The following is a 21,004-nucleotide window of genomic DNA, read 5'->3' as shown; positions in this document are numbered from 1 at the left end:
TTTTTCCAAAGGAGTGAGATTTGCCATTACTGTATGGTCTAACTACTTGGGGACCCATTCTTTTTGTTTTAGTTATCGCCATATTCCTGTTAGGAGGTTTTTTAGCCTTAAAACACCACTTCCGCCATATATGTATATATATATATATATATATATATATATATATATATATATATATATATATATATATATATAGGAATAAGAAAAAAGAAGTACTTGTGACTCGTTTGGAACAAATATATAATACTGTTTTGGATGGGTTGGAGTCAATAAAAGGGCTATTGGTTAACTATTTTTTTTATTCTCGAGCTTTCAATTGTGTTTACAATTATTATCAAGAGCTAAAAAAGACAAAATACTTACAAGGTTGAACTAAAACGAAAAAACAATTTTTGTTAACTTACCAAATAAAAATTAGTTTAGTAAAAATTACTGCTAATACATTTTCAAAATATTTAATACAAAAATGTTTCAATCCAATAAATGTTTCTTCGAAAATTTTTATAATTTTGAAAAAATTTTTTTAATACAATTTATAAATTCAATTATTTTTGTATTAAAAAAATTTTTTCAAAATTATAAAAATTTTCGGAGAAACATTTATTGGATTGAAGCATTTTTGTATTAAATATTTTGAAAATGTATTAGCAGTAATTTTTACTAAACTAATTTTTATTTGGTAAGTTAACAAAAATTGTTTTTTCGTTTTAGTTCAACCTTGTACGTATTTTGTCTTTTTTAGCTCTTGATAATAATTGTGAACACAATTGAAAGCTCGAGAATAAAAAAATAGTTAACCAATAGCCCTTTTATTGACTCCAACCCATCCAAAACAGTTATATATATATATATATATATATATATATATATATATATATATATATATATATAGTATATATGTATAACGACGCTAAGAATACAATTTTTTGGTAGATAACTTTCGAGAAAACGTCAGGTGAAGGATTATCTAAAGATGGTATAAGCTAGCTTGGTGAAGAACTTTATTTTAAATGTGAAATTTTCGGTGATAGGCTGTCACCTTCATCAGCACCTAAGTGGAAAACTTATTAAGTACAAGTGGTGGAAGTTAGGATCTAAAGCAACTTACATTGAAAATGTTTAGTTAGTCCTTATAGTGAACATGGTCATAAAATATGTTAAAAAATCATTTAAAATTTTAAATAAAAACATTACAACATAAAAGGGTATTTTTACAAATACAACACAAAAACATCTAAAAAACAACAAAAACTACATCTTAAAGCCACCTCAAAGGGAGGAAGTATAATAGAAGTATAATATAACTATTTCTCTTTTGTTGAAAATCTTGCTATCTTCTGTCAATATCTCGATATCATATGTAACAAGGTTATATTTATATTTACACCTCATCCAATAACATGGAACCACCAGTTGGAACAAAAATAATAATCTAAATAAGCTAAATGTATATCAGCAATAATCTAAATGTATATCAGTGTATTCCTCATTAGTAAAAACCATTTTTCTTGAATTGAAATTGTTGTGTTTGAATGCCACGAAGTAAAAACTAAAAGATACTCTTCACAAACTGACAATTTGACAATAAAAAACGTAGGTTATACTTCTGTTGGCATTTCAAAGCCAACTAGTGCAAAAAATATTAATTTAACTTTCATGAAGAAAAACGAAACATTTTAAAATCAATTTTTTTTAGAAAACGGTGTATTCTATCGACTTAAAAGAAGAGTACCTTTTGTTCTGTTAGTGTATCTTTGGTTGCCTATATAGATGGCATGTAGGTGGAGATTGAGGGTTAGGTTAAGTGTTATCCGGGCATGATCGGGAGTTAGTTAGAAAAACTTATATAGAAGCTGGAATAAAGATAACTTAATCTCAAGTAATAGTGATTATTCAAGAACCCAACTAAACATGGTGGCAGCGGTGTTGAGTGCAGTACGTATAGTTTAAGTCCAACTTTATACTAACCATAAACACATGCTAAGATTAGCAAACCAAGGTTAAGGCAAGAAAATATTACTGCATTGTGGTTGAAATCATACCCAACATAAAGTAAAACCGAAAATGTCTACTAATACTGCTCCTGATACAAATACTCAAGTTACAGTAAGTCCAGCACCATTGAATGTTAACCCTCCTGATAAATTCAATTTTTTGGCCCCAGCATTATGGCCAACATGGAGGAAACGGTTAGAACGATATATGTCAGTATCAGAACAGCTCCAAAAGACAGAAAAACAAAAAATAGATATCCTACTCTATCTTATGGGAGAAGAATCTGAAGATATTTTATTACAATTTCAGCAACTTCCAGATACTTACGACGAAGTTCTAAATCCTTTTGACAAATATTTTATCCCCAGACGTAATATTATATACGAAAGGTTCAAATTCAATTCTACAATACGAAAACCCGGTGAGAGCATTGAACCTATTCATCACTAGCCTACATACCTTAGCTGAAAATTGTAATTATGGGCAGTTGAAGGTAGAGGTGGTTGATCCAAGTATTTTTGTGGATCAGGTCAAACTGATACGCGTAAACAAAAATACCTGTTCCAAATACCTGTTAAAAAATACTGGTTTGGAAATCAGTTTGTTATTATTCGTTTAATAGATATCTAAGCATAACCATATCATTATTTGTATTTTGTTAGATTTCTTTATAGTTATTAAAATGACTGTTTGACTACAAATACTTAAATTACTGTTATTCAGAGATTGCATAAAAAATTTATAAAAAATGGCGATAGTCTTGTCTACTTCACGCCAATTGCCATCTGTTGGTATTTCTCTAAAGCTTTGTAAGCGTATGCACGAGTGCACGATTGTAAGTATGAACGAGAAAAATAAGGACAAATGCAATGAAACAGTTAAATTGTTATTTATTTTTTATGTATATTTGTCGAATAGTCCACTGATCGACAAGCTTATGCAATTTCCTGATTAATATGAATAACAACAAATGAAAACGCATAATATGATTATAATAAATTTTAGGAGTACTACATGAACACGTAAAAATAATATATATAATATATATATATATATATATATATATATATATATATATATATATATATATATATATATATATATATATATATATATATATATATATATATATATATATATATAGAAAAGAAATTTAATCTTTGCAGATTAGTTAAATAGTAAACTCTTAAATATTGGGGAAATCTGCAAGAAATACTCTAATGTGTATCAATTGTTTCGCCGAACGTTTTCGCCAAAGAGAATTAATTTGGCTTCTTCAGGGCTGAAAGAGAATAAATTATAATTAGCTACCATATATTATCTATTAAAACATTATTGATCTTACCGTAACTTAGAATTGTAGAGTTAGAATATTAAAAAACTTTGCTAGTAACATAGTGGTGTTTTTTGTTACTATGTGCAAAAAAAGTTTTTTATAAGGATTGAAATGTATGGTAGCTTCGAACTTGACACGTAAAGGCTTACCCAAGATTAATCGAAAAACCCAATGCAACTACATTTAAAAGGAGGTAATTCTTTGAATTGTCAGCAATAACTCTAAAAATCAAAAATTTAGTTATTGCCGACAATTCAACGAATTACCTCCTTTTAAATGTAGTTGCATTGGGTTTTTCGATTAACCTTGGGTAAGCCTTTACTTGTCAAGTTCGAAGCTACCATACATTTCAATCCTTATAAAAAACTTTTTTTGCACATAGTAACAAAAAACACCACTATGTTACTAGCAAAGTTTTTTAATATTCTAACTCTACAATTCTAAGTTACGGTAAGATCAATAATGTTTTAATAGATAATATATGGTAGCTAATTATAATTTATTCTCTTTCAGCCCTGAAGAAGCCAAATTAATTCTCTTTGGCGAAAACGTTCGGCGAAACAATTGATACACATTAGAGTATTTCTTGCAGATTTCCCCAATATTTAAGAGTTTACTATATATATATATATATATATATATATATATATATATATATATATATATATATATATATGTATATTATATAACTTACTTACCTATACTGTATATTTAGTAATTTTAGTTTCCTAAAAATTTTTTTTATTATACGTTTTTAAAATTCTAATTATTGTTTACTTCTTTCATTTTAATATATATATATATATATATATATATATATATATATATATATATATATATATATATATATATATATATATATATACATTAGTCTTTTTGTTCAAAATTGCCATAAAACGATCTTTATACAATTCAATTTAGAATATTTATTTGGTAAATGCCGTCTATCATATTGCATTCAGCTAAGATAAATTTAAACTTCATCCGGATGCATACACCTACAAAAATTATTAATAAGTCATTTTACCACGTTCAGTAACAAAAAAAAACGAAGTACATATTTCACCTACCGCGAGTTCTCTTAAAAATATATACCGAGTACATTATATACATAAATCTATTATCCACATCGATCAAATCCAACTCCTGCATCACTTCCAACATCCAAGTACGAGTATTATAAATTCGTAAAAGTAGGTACGCGTCCGAGTCCGAGTCCGAGTACTGGTTTATCATCCACCCGTACAGCTGATCCACCCGTAAATAGATATCGAATATAAGTATTGATACCGATCCCGTCCAAAGTCCAAGTCCAGCCAGAGCGAGTACAATGTACGCGTACGCGTACTCGTTTATATTGGTGTTTAGGGATCAGTTCCACAAGTATAAATAAAATACCTGTTCCAAAGTAACTGGTACGGGATCAGGTCACCATCCCTAGTTGAAGGAGGAATTGATCCGAGACCGTATAGTAGTAGGTATGCTGGACACAAAAACATCAGAAAAATTACAGTTAAAAGAAACCCTAACATTACAACAATGTATACTGGAAGCTAGGCAAGCAGAGTTGCAGGCAGTGCAGAATAAAGATTTACAAAACACATTTTAGTACTAAAATACGTGCAAATCTAATAATCTAGTATCACAAATGCTTAAAAGTTAAAAACAAAAAAGTTATGCGTAAAAATAACCGTTGACCTACCCAAAACGGACGCCTATGACCGGTACTAGAAATTGGCAATTAATGGAATCGACTCAACTCTAGAGGATAAATAATCGTACCAGTTTTCGTTTTTCTAAAAAGAAGCGTTTTGGAGGTATATAAAAAAAATTAATTACAAGCAGCCATCTTCAAAGAGCTTTAGCTCCATTAAGAAACATTTTTGGACTAGGTGAATTGGGTTAAATTATCTTAAAATTATTTGAGGAACCTCCGGTCTTCATTTGTCAGAAGAGTTTTTGTACACCCTGTATGTATATACTCGTATATTTTTCTGTGTTACTTATTGTTCGGCCATCGTATTTTTAATCAGCTTCATTTATGTCATAGACACTAATAATATTAACAAGTATACAAGTTATAATAATTTCTTCATCGTCTCCATATCTCAAGCATTTCTACATCTAGCGATTTTTTTCTAATTTTACAATTTTACAAGGAAAAACTTTTGTATTTCATGTATGTAGAATTTAAAAAGCTATTTAAACTATTTGATAACCCAAAAGAATAGTTTCGCATGGGATTTGGTGGAATTTTCTGTACGTAAAATCAAAACTCAAGCCGACATCACAAAATTTTACTGCATTTCAGTTCTATAAACTTTTGGAAATAAAACAAAATTTCTTCCAGACAAGTATTTGGAAACTTTTCCTTCATACTTCGTACAGAAGTCGCATCATTTCCTTTTGGAGAAATTCGATCTTACGTTTGTCAGGACTCATTTGGAAAGTTATACGTTTTTGTAAAACTGGATATAGAATGTTATCTGTTATCTCACAGTAGCGAAACCATTGTAAAATAAAAAATTAAAAATAGTAACCGAGATAAATTTAATTACAGTCCATCCGCTGGATCTTTTCACAAGTATGACATTATTCACGAACTATTTTTTATATTACTTCTCTTTCCTAATCATATAAACTAAAACGATATAAAATTTAAAAGGGAAATTCTCAGTGGTTGGCTGTAGTGGGAAAAAACTCTAGTCAGTTTTGAAAAATAGAAAATGAGGGTTCTAAATTTGAAATTCGTGACATTTTATATAAAGGATAAAGATGAAAATATTATCACAACACAAATAAATTAATAAGTATAATTTGAGTATTCAATCCTTTTTCGTACTTTGAATATACATAATATTTTTTAACAAACAAATGCTATAACGGTTAACCATTACTTTCGTGTTTGATTTATCAGGGAAAGAATTTATTTATTAGCTAATGATGAATAACATACTAATTATTCTAACCTAAATTGTCATTTAGTTATTTAAATATGGAGAAAACCACATCAACGGAGTGATAAGTTACCTTATCCAAGAAATCCTGATGAGTTACCAGCTGATGTCCGTTTGAAGAGGTTTACTCTCCGGACTCTGGAACTCACGTAAGGCATGGTTATGTGTTGCCTGAAGTTAAATCTAATAAAGTATTAAACATCACTCACTTTTAAACAACAACATGTACACTTTTTGGTAACTTCAATTTTTCGTAAAGGGTTGTACCCTAATATTTTGGTGGCTCAGGCATGTTAACCTGCTTTTTAACCTGATGATGGAATTATTATTCCGAAAACGTTTGTGTTTTTTGATGTAGCCCTTTTAAGGGTTTTTAAATATACCTACATACAAAGACTTAAACCTCTTTTTTTGATAAGAAAATATTTTTTTAAGGGTTTTATTTTTAGAGTATGCCTGATATACCATTGAATTCTCAAGCACAACTTGTATTAAATGTGTTAAATGAATTAGACAAAATAAATGAATGGCCTTTGGAGCCATTTTCATCTGTTCAGCAGGTAACATATTGAAATGTATGTTGGTTTATCAAAATACATATCAATGAACAATTCTTTAATTAAGAGAGTAGCTGCTGCATTAAAAATATCATGACGGGCAGTATGTAAAATTATAAAAAAGGGAAAGAAAAATCATATTCTCTCAAAGCCAGCCAAAAATAGATCTCGTCCAAAAACAGACAATCGATCTATCTGAGGGATCATAAATGGCAGTACAAAAATCTGAACACTTAAATCTGAATTTAATAATAAACCAGAAGATACTTTATATAAATATATGTTGTAAAAAAGATAGATCGAAGTAGTTTAACCCATTAACAGCCAAGCAATAAAAAACAAAAATTTTTCCGAATTTTTTTATTGAAACTAGTTAAAAATGCCTCAGCTAAGATATGTTTATGATTTTTTAATAAAAAAATTTACAATAACATCTAAAAAATTACGGGTGCGTGTACGCACCCTTAGCCAATACTGTTATACATAAAACATTATTATTTTGTATGAAACGATTCGAAACATTTGGGATAGAGATCAATTTTACATTTTTTACATAAATATATAATATGACTTTCGCGTAACCTATATTTCTTTCGTGCACTTGTATCGTGCCTTCTAATCAAATGACAAATATTGCCAAATTTTACATCGCCAAACAAACTATCACCACCACGAGCAGCCACTTCTGTGTTCACTATTTCAGCACAACGTTAAAATTTCATAAGTGATACTGCTAGATGTAATCAAAATTGTAATTGTGACATTTAACTATCATTTACAATATTGTAAATCTTCCAGCTATTTACGACTGTGTTATCAATAAGATTCATAAATAGAGGCCACCACCATTTATTCCCTCTTATTCTGATTCGGTAATTAGCAATGCCATTATCGTGCAAGTCCACAACACCCATATTAGGCTATTACATTAGGCTGAGATACGACAATATTTTTCCGACTGTATCGTTCTGTTTGTTCAAGAGGTAGTAATATATACTCCATATCACGAGTAAAACTTTAGACAGAGTATCAAATTCAGACTCAAATGTTCCTCGTGCGTCCTATTCTGTAATGGACATTTTGCACTACGGTTTTCTCTTATAGTACCTGTGGCCAAAAAGCCTAGATCCTGCAGTGTCACAAAGAGCATAAAAAGAAAATAAATTGTCGAAAAAGACTCGATGCTTTTGGGGTTTGTTAATTACAGAAAGTAACTCTAAAACTACCTTCGTTCCCAAACTATTACCCCAATCAAAATTATTATGTTGTTTTCCCCCATGTGATATGAATCTGTATAAATAACCTTTATGTGAACAAAGACTTTAGATTTCAGAGATTTCAGAAATGCCATAGAAACCTCTGTAGAAAGAACCAGAACTAAAAAAAGATCATCAAAAGAAATCACTGGATGACAGACAGAACGCTGCAACTTCTCGAAGAGCGAAGGAGAATCAAATCTCTCATATATCAAAACAACAGCAACAAAAACGAGTTAGCAAGGTTAAATAGAGAAATTAAAAGAGCATGTAGGGATGATAAAAATAAACATATAAATGAAGAATGCGAAGAACTAGAGAGACATGCAAACCGGTATAAATCCCATGAGCTATATAACAAAGTTCGATATCTATCCAGGGAATTTAAACCAATCACACAAACAATAATGGATCAAAACCAACATATTATAAATTACGAGAAAGGGGTTGCGGAGGTATGGAGAAAATATTGTCAAAGTCTATATGCAGTTGATCCCCAGAATGCAAATCACCATGAGTTCAGTGCAGAGAGAGAACCAAACATTCTAAAGTCAGAGGTAGAAAAGGCAATCAAAAAGTTGAAAAATAGAAAATCTCATGGCGCAGACCAGATCACCGCAGAAGTTTTAAAAGAGACTGGAGATGTCGGAATAAATGTTGCATATGATCTGCAAAAAGATTTGGGAAACCGGAGAGTGGCCCAACGACTGGATAACATCCACTTTCATCCCTATATTCAAAAAAGGAACTCCGCTAGATTGCAGCAACTACAGAACAGCAAGGTTCTACTTCATGTAATACATGAAAGACTAAAAGCTTTTCTATTGCCTCAGATATCCGAAGAACAAGCGGGATTTGTCCCAGGAAAGGGCACAAGAGAACACATCCTTAATGTCAGACAGCTAATCGAAAAAACTCGTGAATTCAATACTCCTATGCTTATGTGCTTTGTGGATCACACAAAGGCCTTCGATAAAGTCAAATGGCAGCAGTTATGGTTCATTCTAGCGGAAATGGGAACACCCCACCACTTAATTCAACTAATCAGAAGTCTATATGAAAATAATAAGTGCACAGTAAAAATAAACAACACCCATTCCGATCATTTCAGAACAGAGGCAGATGTCAGACAGGGATGCATAATCTCGCCAACTCTGTTTAATATCTACAGCGAACACATTATGCGAAATGTACTAGACGGATGGAAGGGCGGAATATCAGTAGGAGGTCAAAAAATCAATAACTTGAGATATGCAGATGACACTTTAATAATCGCGGCAAATCAAGAAGAAATGGAAGACATAAGCAAAAATATATGGACAAAAAAAAGCAAAATATATGGACTACAGCTAAATAAGAGTAAGACAAAGATCATGATAGTAGACAGAGCTCGGAATAATCTTCAACACATTAAAGAAATTGGGGGCTTTGAAGTAGTAAATAGTTTCATATACCTGGGGTCCCTAATAACAAATGACGGAGGGTGTGACAGAGAGATACGTAGAAGGTTGACTATTGCTAGAACAGCTGTGATGAAACTGGTAGCAATTTGGAAAAATTGTAGCATAACAATACACACAAAACTAAGGCTGGTAAGGGCGCTCATTTTTCTCATAGCGCCATATGCATCCGAAACGAGGACCTTAAAGAAAGCAGATAAAAATAAACTGGACGCTTTTGAAATGTGGGTATACCGCCGCATGTTGAGAATATCCTGGATTGATCATCGCACTAACGTATCGATATTAGAACAAATTAAAGTAAAGGATAGATTGCTTAAACAAATACAACAGAGATATTTGCAGTATTTTGGACACATTGCTAGAAGAACAGGCACGATAGAAAAACTGATAGTCGAGGATAGAGTTAAAGGAAAGAGACCTAGGGAAAGAACTCCAAGCCGTTGGGTAGATCAAACAAAAATACTGATTAACCAAGGGTTACATGAAACCGAACAACTAGCCCAGGACAGGGAAGGATGGAGTGAAATCGTGAAAAAACTGTAAAGGCCTGATGGTGTCACCACATCCCAAAAGGGATTAGGACTGAGGAGGAGGAGAAAAAAAGACACCATAATTTAAATCCAAATCTTGCAGGTTTTCCCCGAATGAACATCTTGCATGAATGACATCCAAAATATGGTACCGTTTCCTCGTCTATTGAAAGGTTATGTTCGAATATACCAAATTGTAAAAATTTTATATTCATTTTATGGAAGATAAGAGTAAGTTTAGCAAATTTATTATCTTTGTCTAATTGAGTATTATCAGACAAATGAATATTTTGTTCGATTGATCGAAATTTAGTTCTAGACATGGTTTTACTCACAATGGCTACTTTCTTATCTTCATCTTTCGACCAATACATGTCACATTGTGGAAAAGTATGATAACCCGATAAATATGCAGATACCGATAAAATGTTTCAGTTCAGCTTCATTCATATCGAATTTGTGACGAATGTTGTGTGCTGCATAAGTATTTGAAAAATGTATAATATGGCTTGTGACTTCATCATCGAAAAATAATGAAAATATGACCAACTTTCCTCCATGGCCGGTTTTGGTGCGCTCTAATAAACGATTGTTATTACTTTCAGGATGAGTCAAAAATGCTGGAATGGTGTTTGTTTCCCATTTTGGTAAAATTTTCGATTTATTTTGATTTGGTGAAAGCCAAAAGGTGAAAGTTTCTTCGTAAATATATGGGAAATCTTAATAGTGTGCATCCCACAGACTTGAAAACTCGAAACTTGAATTTATTCAAAGGCAAATAAATAAAACAAGTTCCTTGTAAAAAACATCTGATTGAATTATTTGTTCCTTTCTTTTGTTATATTTCGAGGTTACAAACTATATTTAAAATGGGAATATAATACTGTTTGCCAGGCGTTTGGTACTGACAGTTGTTATAATCTACATACATATTATGGATTGGTTAAGAGAAATAGCAAAATTATTTACCAAAGCTTGTAACCACTTTCAGAAAACTCACACATTACAATTAAAAACCACTTGTCCGTATTTCTCTCAGAATAATTGTAAAATTGTTTTTCAATCAGCACGGTCTACGTAGTGCAAACTAAATTACATTTTAAAAAGTCCATTACATAGATGTGTTCATTACATCAGTTGTAGTTTCACTTAAAAACATGTTTAAACAATCTGGCAAGTTAATTAATTCTATTCTTGGCCGTTCGACGAAATCCATGCTATATAAAAACTGCTTTCTTCAATAAATCACTCGTTGTGTAGAAATGTTACAAGTAATTGATCAGAGCGGTTAGCCACTAAAATAAATTATCAGTTTTTTTCGTCTTCTTGAGAATGATGAACTGAAATGGAAGAAATAAAAAAAAACAAATAAGTTGGAAGCCGTTAGTTGGCAAAGAAGTAATGATAAGTTTAATTGTTGAAGTTAATCACACTTTTGTAATTTCCAACTTTCTATACAATCAAAATCAACAAGTATTAAGGATATGAGATACACTTTATGATCGGATAAATGTTTATGTTGTCAAGACGACGATCTTACAATTAAAATTAATACAGGAATATGCAAATCCTTTTATAATTATATCTCAGGCACAAAATTAAAAAAAGATGATATATCTTCCTCCCTTTCCAGGACTTACTATAGTTAAATCGTATAATGTTTTTACTCATCAATAGAAAAGAACACTTTGCTGTGTTTGTGTAGTGTTTTATTTAAAAAACTTGAGTAAAGAAATACAAATGACAAATTTAAAAAGGTTTAGACTAAATTAGGGTTCGAACCTGATATAACACCAGTAATATAGTTAAGAAACCAAGAAATAGACTACATTAGTGAGAGAAAGTAAGGTGTTGAAAAACTGAAGTTTAACAAAAGTAAGATAGATCTAACTCAAATGCAACAGCTAATGTTTGAAGTGTGTGGTTAGCAGTGGTAGGCGTTCAATTTTTCACATGCAAAAAACCATGTTCGCTGTATTCTCTCCTATCATTCTCCAACTCATTTTTAAAATCATTGCCTACTCCAACCCTTCTTACTCTCACTTCAACTCCACTCCTTTAGAAATATAAAGAGTTTTAAAATAGCAAACGAAAAAGACTCACTCTCGACTGTTGACTACCACCAGCAACAGACGTACTCTCTTGACTGTTGACTTTGGCTAGCAACAGACGTCCTCTCTCTCCACTGTTGACTGCCGCTAGTAACAGACATTCCCTCTCTCTCTGATAGCTACCCGAAAAATACCGCGAATCCTTTTTCGAATCGTAAAGACAACAAAAGCAAATGTGCTCTATTCTCTTGATCTTAGTGTTAGTACCGCGACACACGTGTTTAGAAACTGGTTAAGACAGCTCCCCTTGTTCGAGGAACAACCGCAAGTGAAAGTCTATAAATACCGCGAGTGTGTGTGTAACTGCAATATTGGTGAGACTTTTTATAAACTTAATTTGGCTATTATCTCTATAACTCTTTACCACCTCTCCTAAATATTTTTAACCAGCCCTATTTAATACAGTCCTCATACACTGAAATTATATTATTAATTTCACATGATGTACTTAAAAATTTTTAATTACATTTTAACAGTAAATAAGTGTTTTGGAATCGATAAATAGTTATCAGAAGGCAATTAGTGATAAGAAAATATTCATATCAGTGGAGTGGAATTAAAAAGGGATATCAAATGAAATGGTGTGCCAACTCATCAATCCGGATATCAGGTGAATAACAATATGTCTTATCAACCAAATTTTTTTTCTACGTCAATATCACAGCCCCAAACGGGTTACCATCAAAATCAACAGGCCATATATCAGCAGCAAATGTCAGGCTCATCTACTAAAATGCAGCCAATTTTCTCACAATATTTTTCACAACCAAATCCTTTACCTTTCCCCCCACACTTAGTATATCAAAATCCACAGGTAGTCCAACACACGAATGAACAAGTAGTTCCTAACTCTGAATCTGAAGACAAATGGGAAACAGTAACAAATAAAAAAAGAATAAGAAGTCGCGAAGTGGAAATATCCAGGAAACAAACAAAATTAAGTGATTATTGGCTGCAAAAGCCACTAAAAACAAAAAACTCCTATAGTATGCTAACAGAAAAAAATGAAGAAAGCAAAGACACAGCAAATAATCAAGAAAACAATACAAAAGATGTACCCAAGCCCCCTCCGATAACCATCTACAATGTAGGTGTTGTCCTGACCTACTTAAGCAAACCACAGGAGATAAATACATGATTAAAACCATTAGTTATGAAACAGTAAAAGTTCAAGTCCTGGAGGCCGAACATTTTAAAACACTGATCACTGAACTTGATAAAAGGAATACGCAATACCACACTTTTAGGCCAAAAAGCGAAAAAACATTCAGGTTTGTTATAAAAGGACTGGTACAGGTATCATGGTACAGATACTGATGACATAAAGGCAAATCTAGCAGCACAAGGACACGAAGCAGTAAACATTCACAATATAAAACATTATGTATCAAAAACCCCCTTGCCAATGTTTTTCATTGGTATCGTATCGAAGGAAAACAACAAAGAAGTTTATAAAATAGAAAAATTAGGAAACAATATCATCAAATGCAAACCTCCTCGTACGAAAAGAACAATCCCCCAGTGTACAAGATGTCAAGACTACGGACACACTAAAACCTACTGCAATTACCTTATTTTCTTTATAAAGATCCGTACGTGATTCAATAATAATTGGCCATTTTTCCTATTTTTCCTAATCACTACTTACATATCATTCTTTTTTCTAGATATGTGTATCAAGCCTTTCAACGACGCTCGTACTGTAGACGGTAATCCAGAATATCGACTCAAATAAATATTATGTTTCTATTTGTAATGATTTACATTTTATTTTGTGTATAATTCAATATATGTTTCATCTTTAAATTCAACACAATCATGTAGAGCTTTCTATAATTCAACGATGATACGGTGATAAATCCTACAGTGAATATATTCGCAAGTCTCTACATCGTTTGAGGGTCAGCATAGACCCCTAGTGGGCGTCTTACGTTGCCATGTAGGTTATCTGAGAAATATTCAAACATCACAACATAATTTTAAATAAAATGTAAGACATATTAAATTTTGCACCATCTAAAGGGTTTTTACTTAGGTATCTAGTGGCTTAACTCATGTGCACCGAGTAACAAAACACTGATGATGGTCTGTTTAGTCCAAAAACGTTTTGTGATGTAACCCGAAAGGGATTTTAAATTATATACCTTTTATAAAGGATTTTAAACAAAAACAAAATAAATACAAAAATTACAAAATTCTTTTTATTTCACATTTCACACTTAATACATTTCCCTTTTAAAACTGCTTATATATGACGTAACCTAACGTACTTTTTAACTTAAAGACACTTTGTTTCCTTCTTTTTCACTATCCTCTTTAGTTTTTATGATCCTTTCAGCTGAAAATCATCCACTTCTCGATATTCTGCAGTTTCTTTTTTGGCAACTATTATTTTTTCTTATAGATTTACTTTAGTTAACTTTAAATTAATTTAACTCTTTCTAACTTAAATTCCACTTATTTTATTTCCTTAAATTTTTCTTATTTTCTTAGGTCATAATTAATTTCTACTTAACTGTATAATGTTTAGAATAATTACTTAACAAAGAGCGCAGGATCGCCATGTTCTATCAGCGGTGGGACGTTCTTTTCAATCTCAAGTAGCTATAGTTAAGTATGAAAAATGTAGATACTAAATTCCAGGAAATGGTGATGATCATTATTGAGTTATTCTTGAGGTATACTATAATCGTGATTCCCAACCTGGGGGCGATCGCCCCCCGGGGGGCGATTTGAAATATTCAGGGGGGCGATAGAGCGAAGGGGGCGATATGGGGAGCGACAGAGAAAAGGGGGCGATAAGGGGGGCGTTTAGCATCCGGAAAACGAGAAATGGGTAATTAAGAAAAATAAGAAAAGAGAAAAAAAATACAATACTTTCGATCGGATATCCATAGGATAATAAAAAGTAAATATATGTATACCAATGCAGGTAATAATAACACAAACATCTCGTCTAGTCACAGATCTTGTCGAACACGAGGCGTCACAATATTAGAATCATTATTAGTCACAATGTTAGAATTCGAACAGAGACGTCCACGCTTGGCAATATAATTATTTATTGAGAATTGCGAGATAGTGTTTTTATTCTTCGCCTTCTCAATAAGTTGTAATTAATTACTCTTTTGTTTTGCTCTCAAAATGTCAGTACCTAAAAAAAAGTGCCAGCAGTACTCAACGGAGTATTTGAAATATGGATTCATTGAATTGCCAGGAAATAAGAATCTACCATTGTGTCTTATTTGTGCAAAATCTTTGTCAAACGAATCCATGAAGCCGCCTCGTCTTATGGATCACTTGAAGAGGATTCATCCAGAGAAGTCAGACAGACCCGTCCAATATTTTGCGGTGAGTAAAAGTCTTTTGTTTGTAGGATGTAATTTTTCCATGTACAGTAACAATCATTAAATAGTTTACAGACTTACGTATCTAGGAGCCTATTTTTTAAATTTTTACCCCGTTTAAAAGCAGCTTTTACGTGAAAAGTATTACAATGTAAAATTTAAAGTGTAAACTATTTAGTGATCGTAACTCTACCTAGGTATCAACATATTATAATTATTTTTACTTTCTATTACCAAAAGTCAGACTGAAAGAAAACCTTTTTTAAACTTTATTACTTATAATAATTAAAGTGAATGTGTATTTCTTTCGTTTACAGAAGCTCAAGGCAAAGTATGAAAGGCGAGTTACTGTTGGGTCATTGATTGCAAAAGCTACCAAGAAAAACGACAAGGATTTACTTGCTTCCTACAAGGTATCATTCTTAATAGCAAAAAGTGGCAAGCCGCACACAATTGGAGGAGAACTCATCCTCCCAGCTGTCAAAGAGATAGTTGATACTATGTTGGGACCCAGTCAGGCCAGCCAAGTAATATATGCAGTTCCTCTCAGCAATAATACTGTTTATAAGTCCGCTGGCTTTCTAAAGGCAATTGCTTAAGGCGGTTCTTCAGTCTCATGGATACTGTTATTGAATTTCTTAATACTACTGACCCCATACTGAGTACAGAACTACAAAAGAAGCGAAATGACATCGGTTACTTGTCAGATATTTTTCAAAAATTAAATGAAATGAACCTGCAACTACAGGGGAAGAACATAAATATGGCCAAAGCGAAGGGAGTAGTCGGAGCATTCATTGACAAACTATCTATTTTTGAAGAAAATATGCAGAGAAGAGAGAGAAGAAAATATGCACCAAATTCCTCAACTTGAAATCATCTTGTGGTGATTCTGAGGATCTTCAAACATACTGCCTCCACCTTCAAACACTGAAAGAAGATCTGCAGTCCCGATTCCAAGATTTGACTAGTCTGAAAGTGCCAACTTGGTTTATCAATCCTTTCAGCGTGGAAGTTTCAACGGTATGTTCTTGTCTTCAGGAAAACTTGATTGATTTGAGACATGATGTTGAAATTGAAAGTTTGTTTCGGGAGTGTGGGTGCGAAAGATTTTGGCCGCGGATAAAAAAAGTGTATTTAATCTTGTGCAATGCAATTAAATTATTATTATTGGCATTCCCCACAACATATCTAGTGGAGAAAGGTTTTAGATCTGTGTGTATATTGAAAAACAGACAAAGAAATAGGCTCGACATAATAGAAAGAGGGGATTTGAGGTTGTTATTAACCAACATTGAGCCAGACATAAAGAAATTATGTGAGGAAAACCAGGCCCAAGGAAACCATTAACAATTCTTTTACACACATATAAGCATTTATCATTTTACGAAATGTAAAAATAAATAAATATGAATACTCACCTTTTGTATAGATTCATTATTTGTTTCAATTTAATTGGGTGATGGGGCGGCGATTGTAGTATTCATAACTGGTGAAACCTGTCTAAGGGGGCGATCATGGGAAAAAGGTTGGGAACCACTGCATGGATGACAGACGCTGAAGGATTTTATACTTCAGACAAAAAAATTATGGACTTAAAAACTTTAATCTCATTTAATAAATCATTAATTTTATCCATTGCAAACTTTACATTTAAATATAAAACAACAGATGCTTTAGTTTGCTTCCAAACACAATTTCACTTTTTTTAATTGTTTAAAAACCAATTATATTGTTTATCAACAACTGGTTTATTGATAACAACTTTGTTTCTTGCTATTACTCAAATACATCAGTACTGTAGTTAACCTGAAGCGGTTAATACGTTTTTATACAGGTAATATTATAGTGACAAATATGGAAAACAAAAATAGTCAAAGGAAACGTCGTCTTCAACATTTTTCCGAAGATGGAAAAATTATTATATACAACGTATATTGTAGACTCCGTGAAAGGAATGAAAATATGTTGGCCAATGACGTTACTCCTTAAGTACTTCTTACATTACATTGTAATATGAAAAAATACAAAAACATATTCTTTTATATTTTATAATTTAAGTATGGTTATAATTACGGTTAAAATAAAAAGAATAACGATTTTTTACTTTTTCGTATATATATTTGTGTATATTTGTTTGCATTTATGCTATTTAGCACCTGTTGTCTTAAACTATAAGAAGAAAATAAGTTTCTAAAATTACTTCGAGATAAAATACATTTATTTTATACTCCATAAAGTTTTAAGTCATCCAAAGTGGCAAATTATAATAATAATGATATAACTAATTACAATCATAATATTATTAGAGTCATAAAATAAATTTTTATTGGATAGTGTTAACTTATCCTTTTTATTTATTTTTAGATCAAATATGAACTATTTCACAAATCACATACGCTAAAAAGCACTACCATTAGCCTAATTAAGTCGAAAAATTATTATAGTGATCAAAAGAATCAGCAACTTGAATGAATAAAAGGAAACGACGATGAATAGGCTATAAAAAGATGTTTCTTATTTATATATATATTTATACCACCAACATCGAACGTTTGCCACAGTAAGTTTTCCAATCAAAGTTTCTTTTCGGAGTTCCCGCTGTTACTTATCAAAGGAGTTCTTTTCCGATTTCAAATGTACCATAATCCTTTCTGAAGAAACGCCTTCCCTTTCATCTCTTGCCTGGTAAATACTTTTTCCACCAATATAATCAGGTTATGGAATCTATAGCGTGGTTAAATGTTCTAATTTTACATTTTGTCGCATAAGTCGCTAAGTCTGCATTAAAGAGCTTTTGAATAGATATTTATTTAAAAGAATTTTAGATGTTGATTTATAAATTACTATAGAAAATTCATCAGAATATTTTTTGTGCTATTTCAATTCAACCTGGTTCAATATAATGACATGACTATAATGATTATAGTGTACTTTTTCGTTAGAAATTAAGCAACAATAATTTATTGTTTATGTTTATAAGTTATTAACAATAGAATTGTGTATTTCATTGACGTTTTGACTAAATTAGAAATAATATATCTTCTATATGTTGTTGCCTTTAATCTGATGCATCCTATTGGGAAGTTTGCTACACATCTGACTTCATTTAGTACAATTACAAAGGGTTTTATATTTTTTCTCATTTTTGATAAAAAAAATGATAAGATTTTTAACATAACATTTATATTTTCATCACTTTCTTCTGAAGTATTTCTTCTGAAACACAATATGCTCTTCTGAACAGAATTAAATTTGATTTCATGTTAAACAAATGTGTTTAAATTAATACACTTTATGGTATCTAACATAATAGTATATTACATAACGAGAGTTGTAAGAAGCTTATTATAAGCGGCTAGCGCAGTAATTTTACAAGCATGTAATAAGCTTACAACTCAAGTTGTGTACTATACTTTTTCTAAGACTATTTTCATTTATAAAAATAAAAAGTATAACAAGTAACTTTTATTTATTTAACAAAATTCGGGAACAATTTAAATTAAACATTTATTTATAATAATTAATTGTAAAATTTTGGCAATTATTTATAACTATACCCTTATCCGAGTTTGACGGTTGTTCAATAATACGTGGTGAATAGTGAGATGACGTAAACTGTACGGTGTGTTCTTTTTGAATATTGGTACTTTTAGTGTATGTAAAGGTCTGTAAATTACTTTCAATTGAATTTATAATTCGATTGGCTGTTGACGTCTTATTATTTATTGACTCATCGACATATCCTTCGGCCGTTGTTGAAGATTTCCATCCGCCATGTCGTTTAAGAGTCATTAAATCACCACCGGCATCTACCAAAATAGTGGCAGAAGTTCGTCTTAAACAGTGACCTGTGTACATTTTGGGATCTGGTAATTTTAAATATTCGGCTATTTGTTTAGGAATACCGCCTATTTTGTTTAATCCTACCACCTGTTTCGTACATTTACCTCTTTGATAATTAAAAAAAAATTGATTTATTTGCGGATCGCTAATCTGTAGTCGAATTTCTATAGGGTAAATGCACCAGTTGTTGGCCATGTGCTAGTTATTGGCCTACTAATATGTTTTGATTAGAATTAGGAAAATGTTGGTATTTTGTTAATTCTAACTACTTTTTTTAAGTTTGGCAACATATCTCCTAGAGTATGACACATCTAGTTTCAAGGTAACCATTAAATTTTAGTCAGTATTCGATGTTGAATGAGACACTGTTGTGTGCCGCTAGTTTGCAACCGAAATTTTGTTATTTACCTATAGAAACTTGTGTTGGTCGGTAAGTACTATAAACTGCAATTTACTTTCTACTTTATATTTTATGTTTTTGTGAGAATCTAGTGTATGTCCTGTTCCAAACTGAATAACGAATATAACGTTATTTATACAAATAACGTAAATTTTAAGGTGGCCAACTACTAATGCATGAAATTATCAATGTATCAGTTATTGGCCTAGATGGCCAATAACTGAAACATTAGATTTTGTAAGAATCTAGTGATTGACATATGTTAATAACCAGTGTTTTATATGTGGCCAATAACTAATTATTATAAATTGTTTTAGAAAATATGCCAAAACGATCTAAATCTGAAAACAATTATAAAAAAAAGTATTCCGAAGACGATGTTAAAAAAGCGTTAGAGTTAATTAACGATGGTATGAGTGAGCGAGAAGCCTCAAGAATTTTTAATATTCCCAGAGCCACTATAAGTTACCGGCAAAGTGAAAAATTTCATTACAAGATAACCCATGGACCAGATCCATTTCTTTCGAAGGATGAAGAGGAACAACTGAAACTCTGGATTTTTCATTGTCAAAATAGAGGATTTCCTGTTCGTGTTGACGACATTAAGGACTCCGTTAAATCATTTTTAGAGAGTAACCCTAGAGTTAATCCATTTGTTGAAAATAGACCAGGTAGAACATGGCTATCAGCATTTCTAAAGCGCAATCCCAACATTTCGCTAAGGACTTCAGAGGGAGTGACATCAGCAAGTTCAAACATTAACCAAAGGGATATTACCAAATGGTTTGGCAACATAAAATCTTATCTAAATAAAAAAGGACTTTCAGATGTTCTTCAAGACCCAACAAGAATCTTCAATGGTGACGAGACATGTTTTTATCTATGTCCCAAAAATAAAAAGGTTTTGGCTATGAAGGGTTCCAAAAACGTCTATGAAATTGAACATAACCCAAAGGTTAACTTAACAGTTATGTTCACATTTTCTGCAATAGGCAATATTTTACCTCCTATGATAATTTATCCCCATAAAAGATTGCCAAATGATATACTAAGTGCTGTGCCGAATTCGTGGGGAATTCTGAAGAGAAAAGTAGACAACCCATAGAAATGACCTCAACAAAATTAAAAAAAGGTGTAAAAGTTCACATTCCTATTGAAAAAGATCAAAAAAAGATAGAAAAAGCATTGAAAGTGTTTTCTCCTTTA

General features: G+C 31.6%; 1 protein-coding gene across 1 annotated transcript; it reads left to right on the top strand.

Moving 5' to 3' along the window:
- Positions 1–15,349: 15,349 nt before the first annotated feature.
- Positions 15,350–18,027, top strand: LOC140444625 (protein FAM200B-like). Its single transcript, XM_072536387.1, has 3 exons — positions 15,350–15,556; positions 15,870–16,079; positions 17,920–18,027. Exons 1-3 carry the CDS (start codon positions 15,350–15,352, stop codon positions 18,025–18,027), a joined length of 525 nt encoding a protein of 174 aa, XP_072392488.1.
- The last annotated feature ends 2,977 nt before the right edge of the window (positions 18,028–21,004 follow it).

The sequence above is a fragment of the Diabrotica undecimpunctata genome, chromosome 6 (genome assembly GCF_040954645.1).
Source record: "Diabrotica undecimpunctata isolate CICGRU chromosome 6, icDiaUnde3, whole genome shotgun sequence".
Lineage (NCBI taxonomy): Eukaryota > Metazoa > Arthropoda > Insecta > Coleoptera > Chrysomelidae > Diabrotica > Diabrotica undecimpunctata.
Note: the sequence above shows the minus strand (reverse complement) of the source record. Positions and strands in the feature narration are given on the sequence as shown.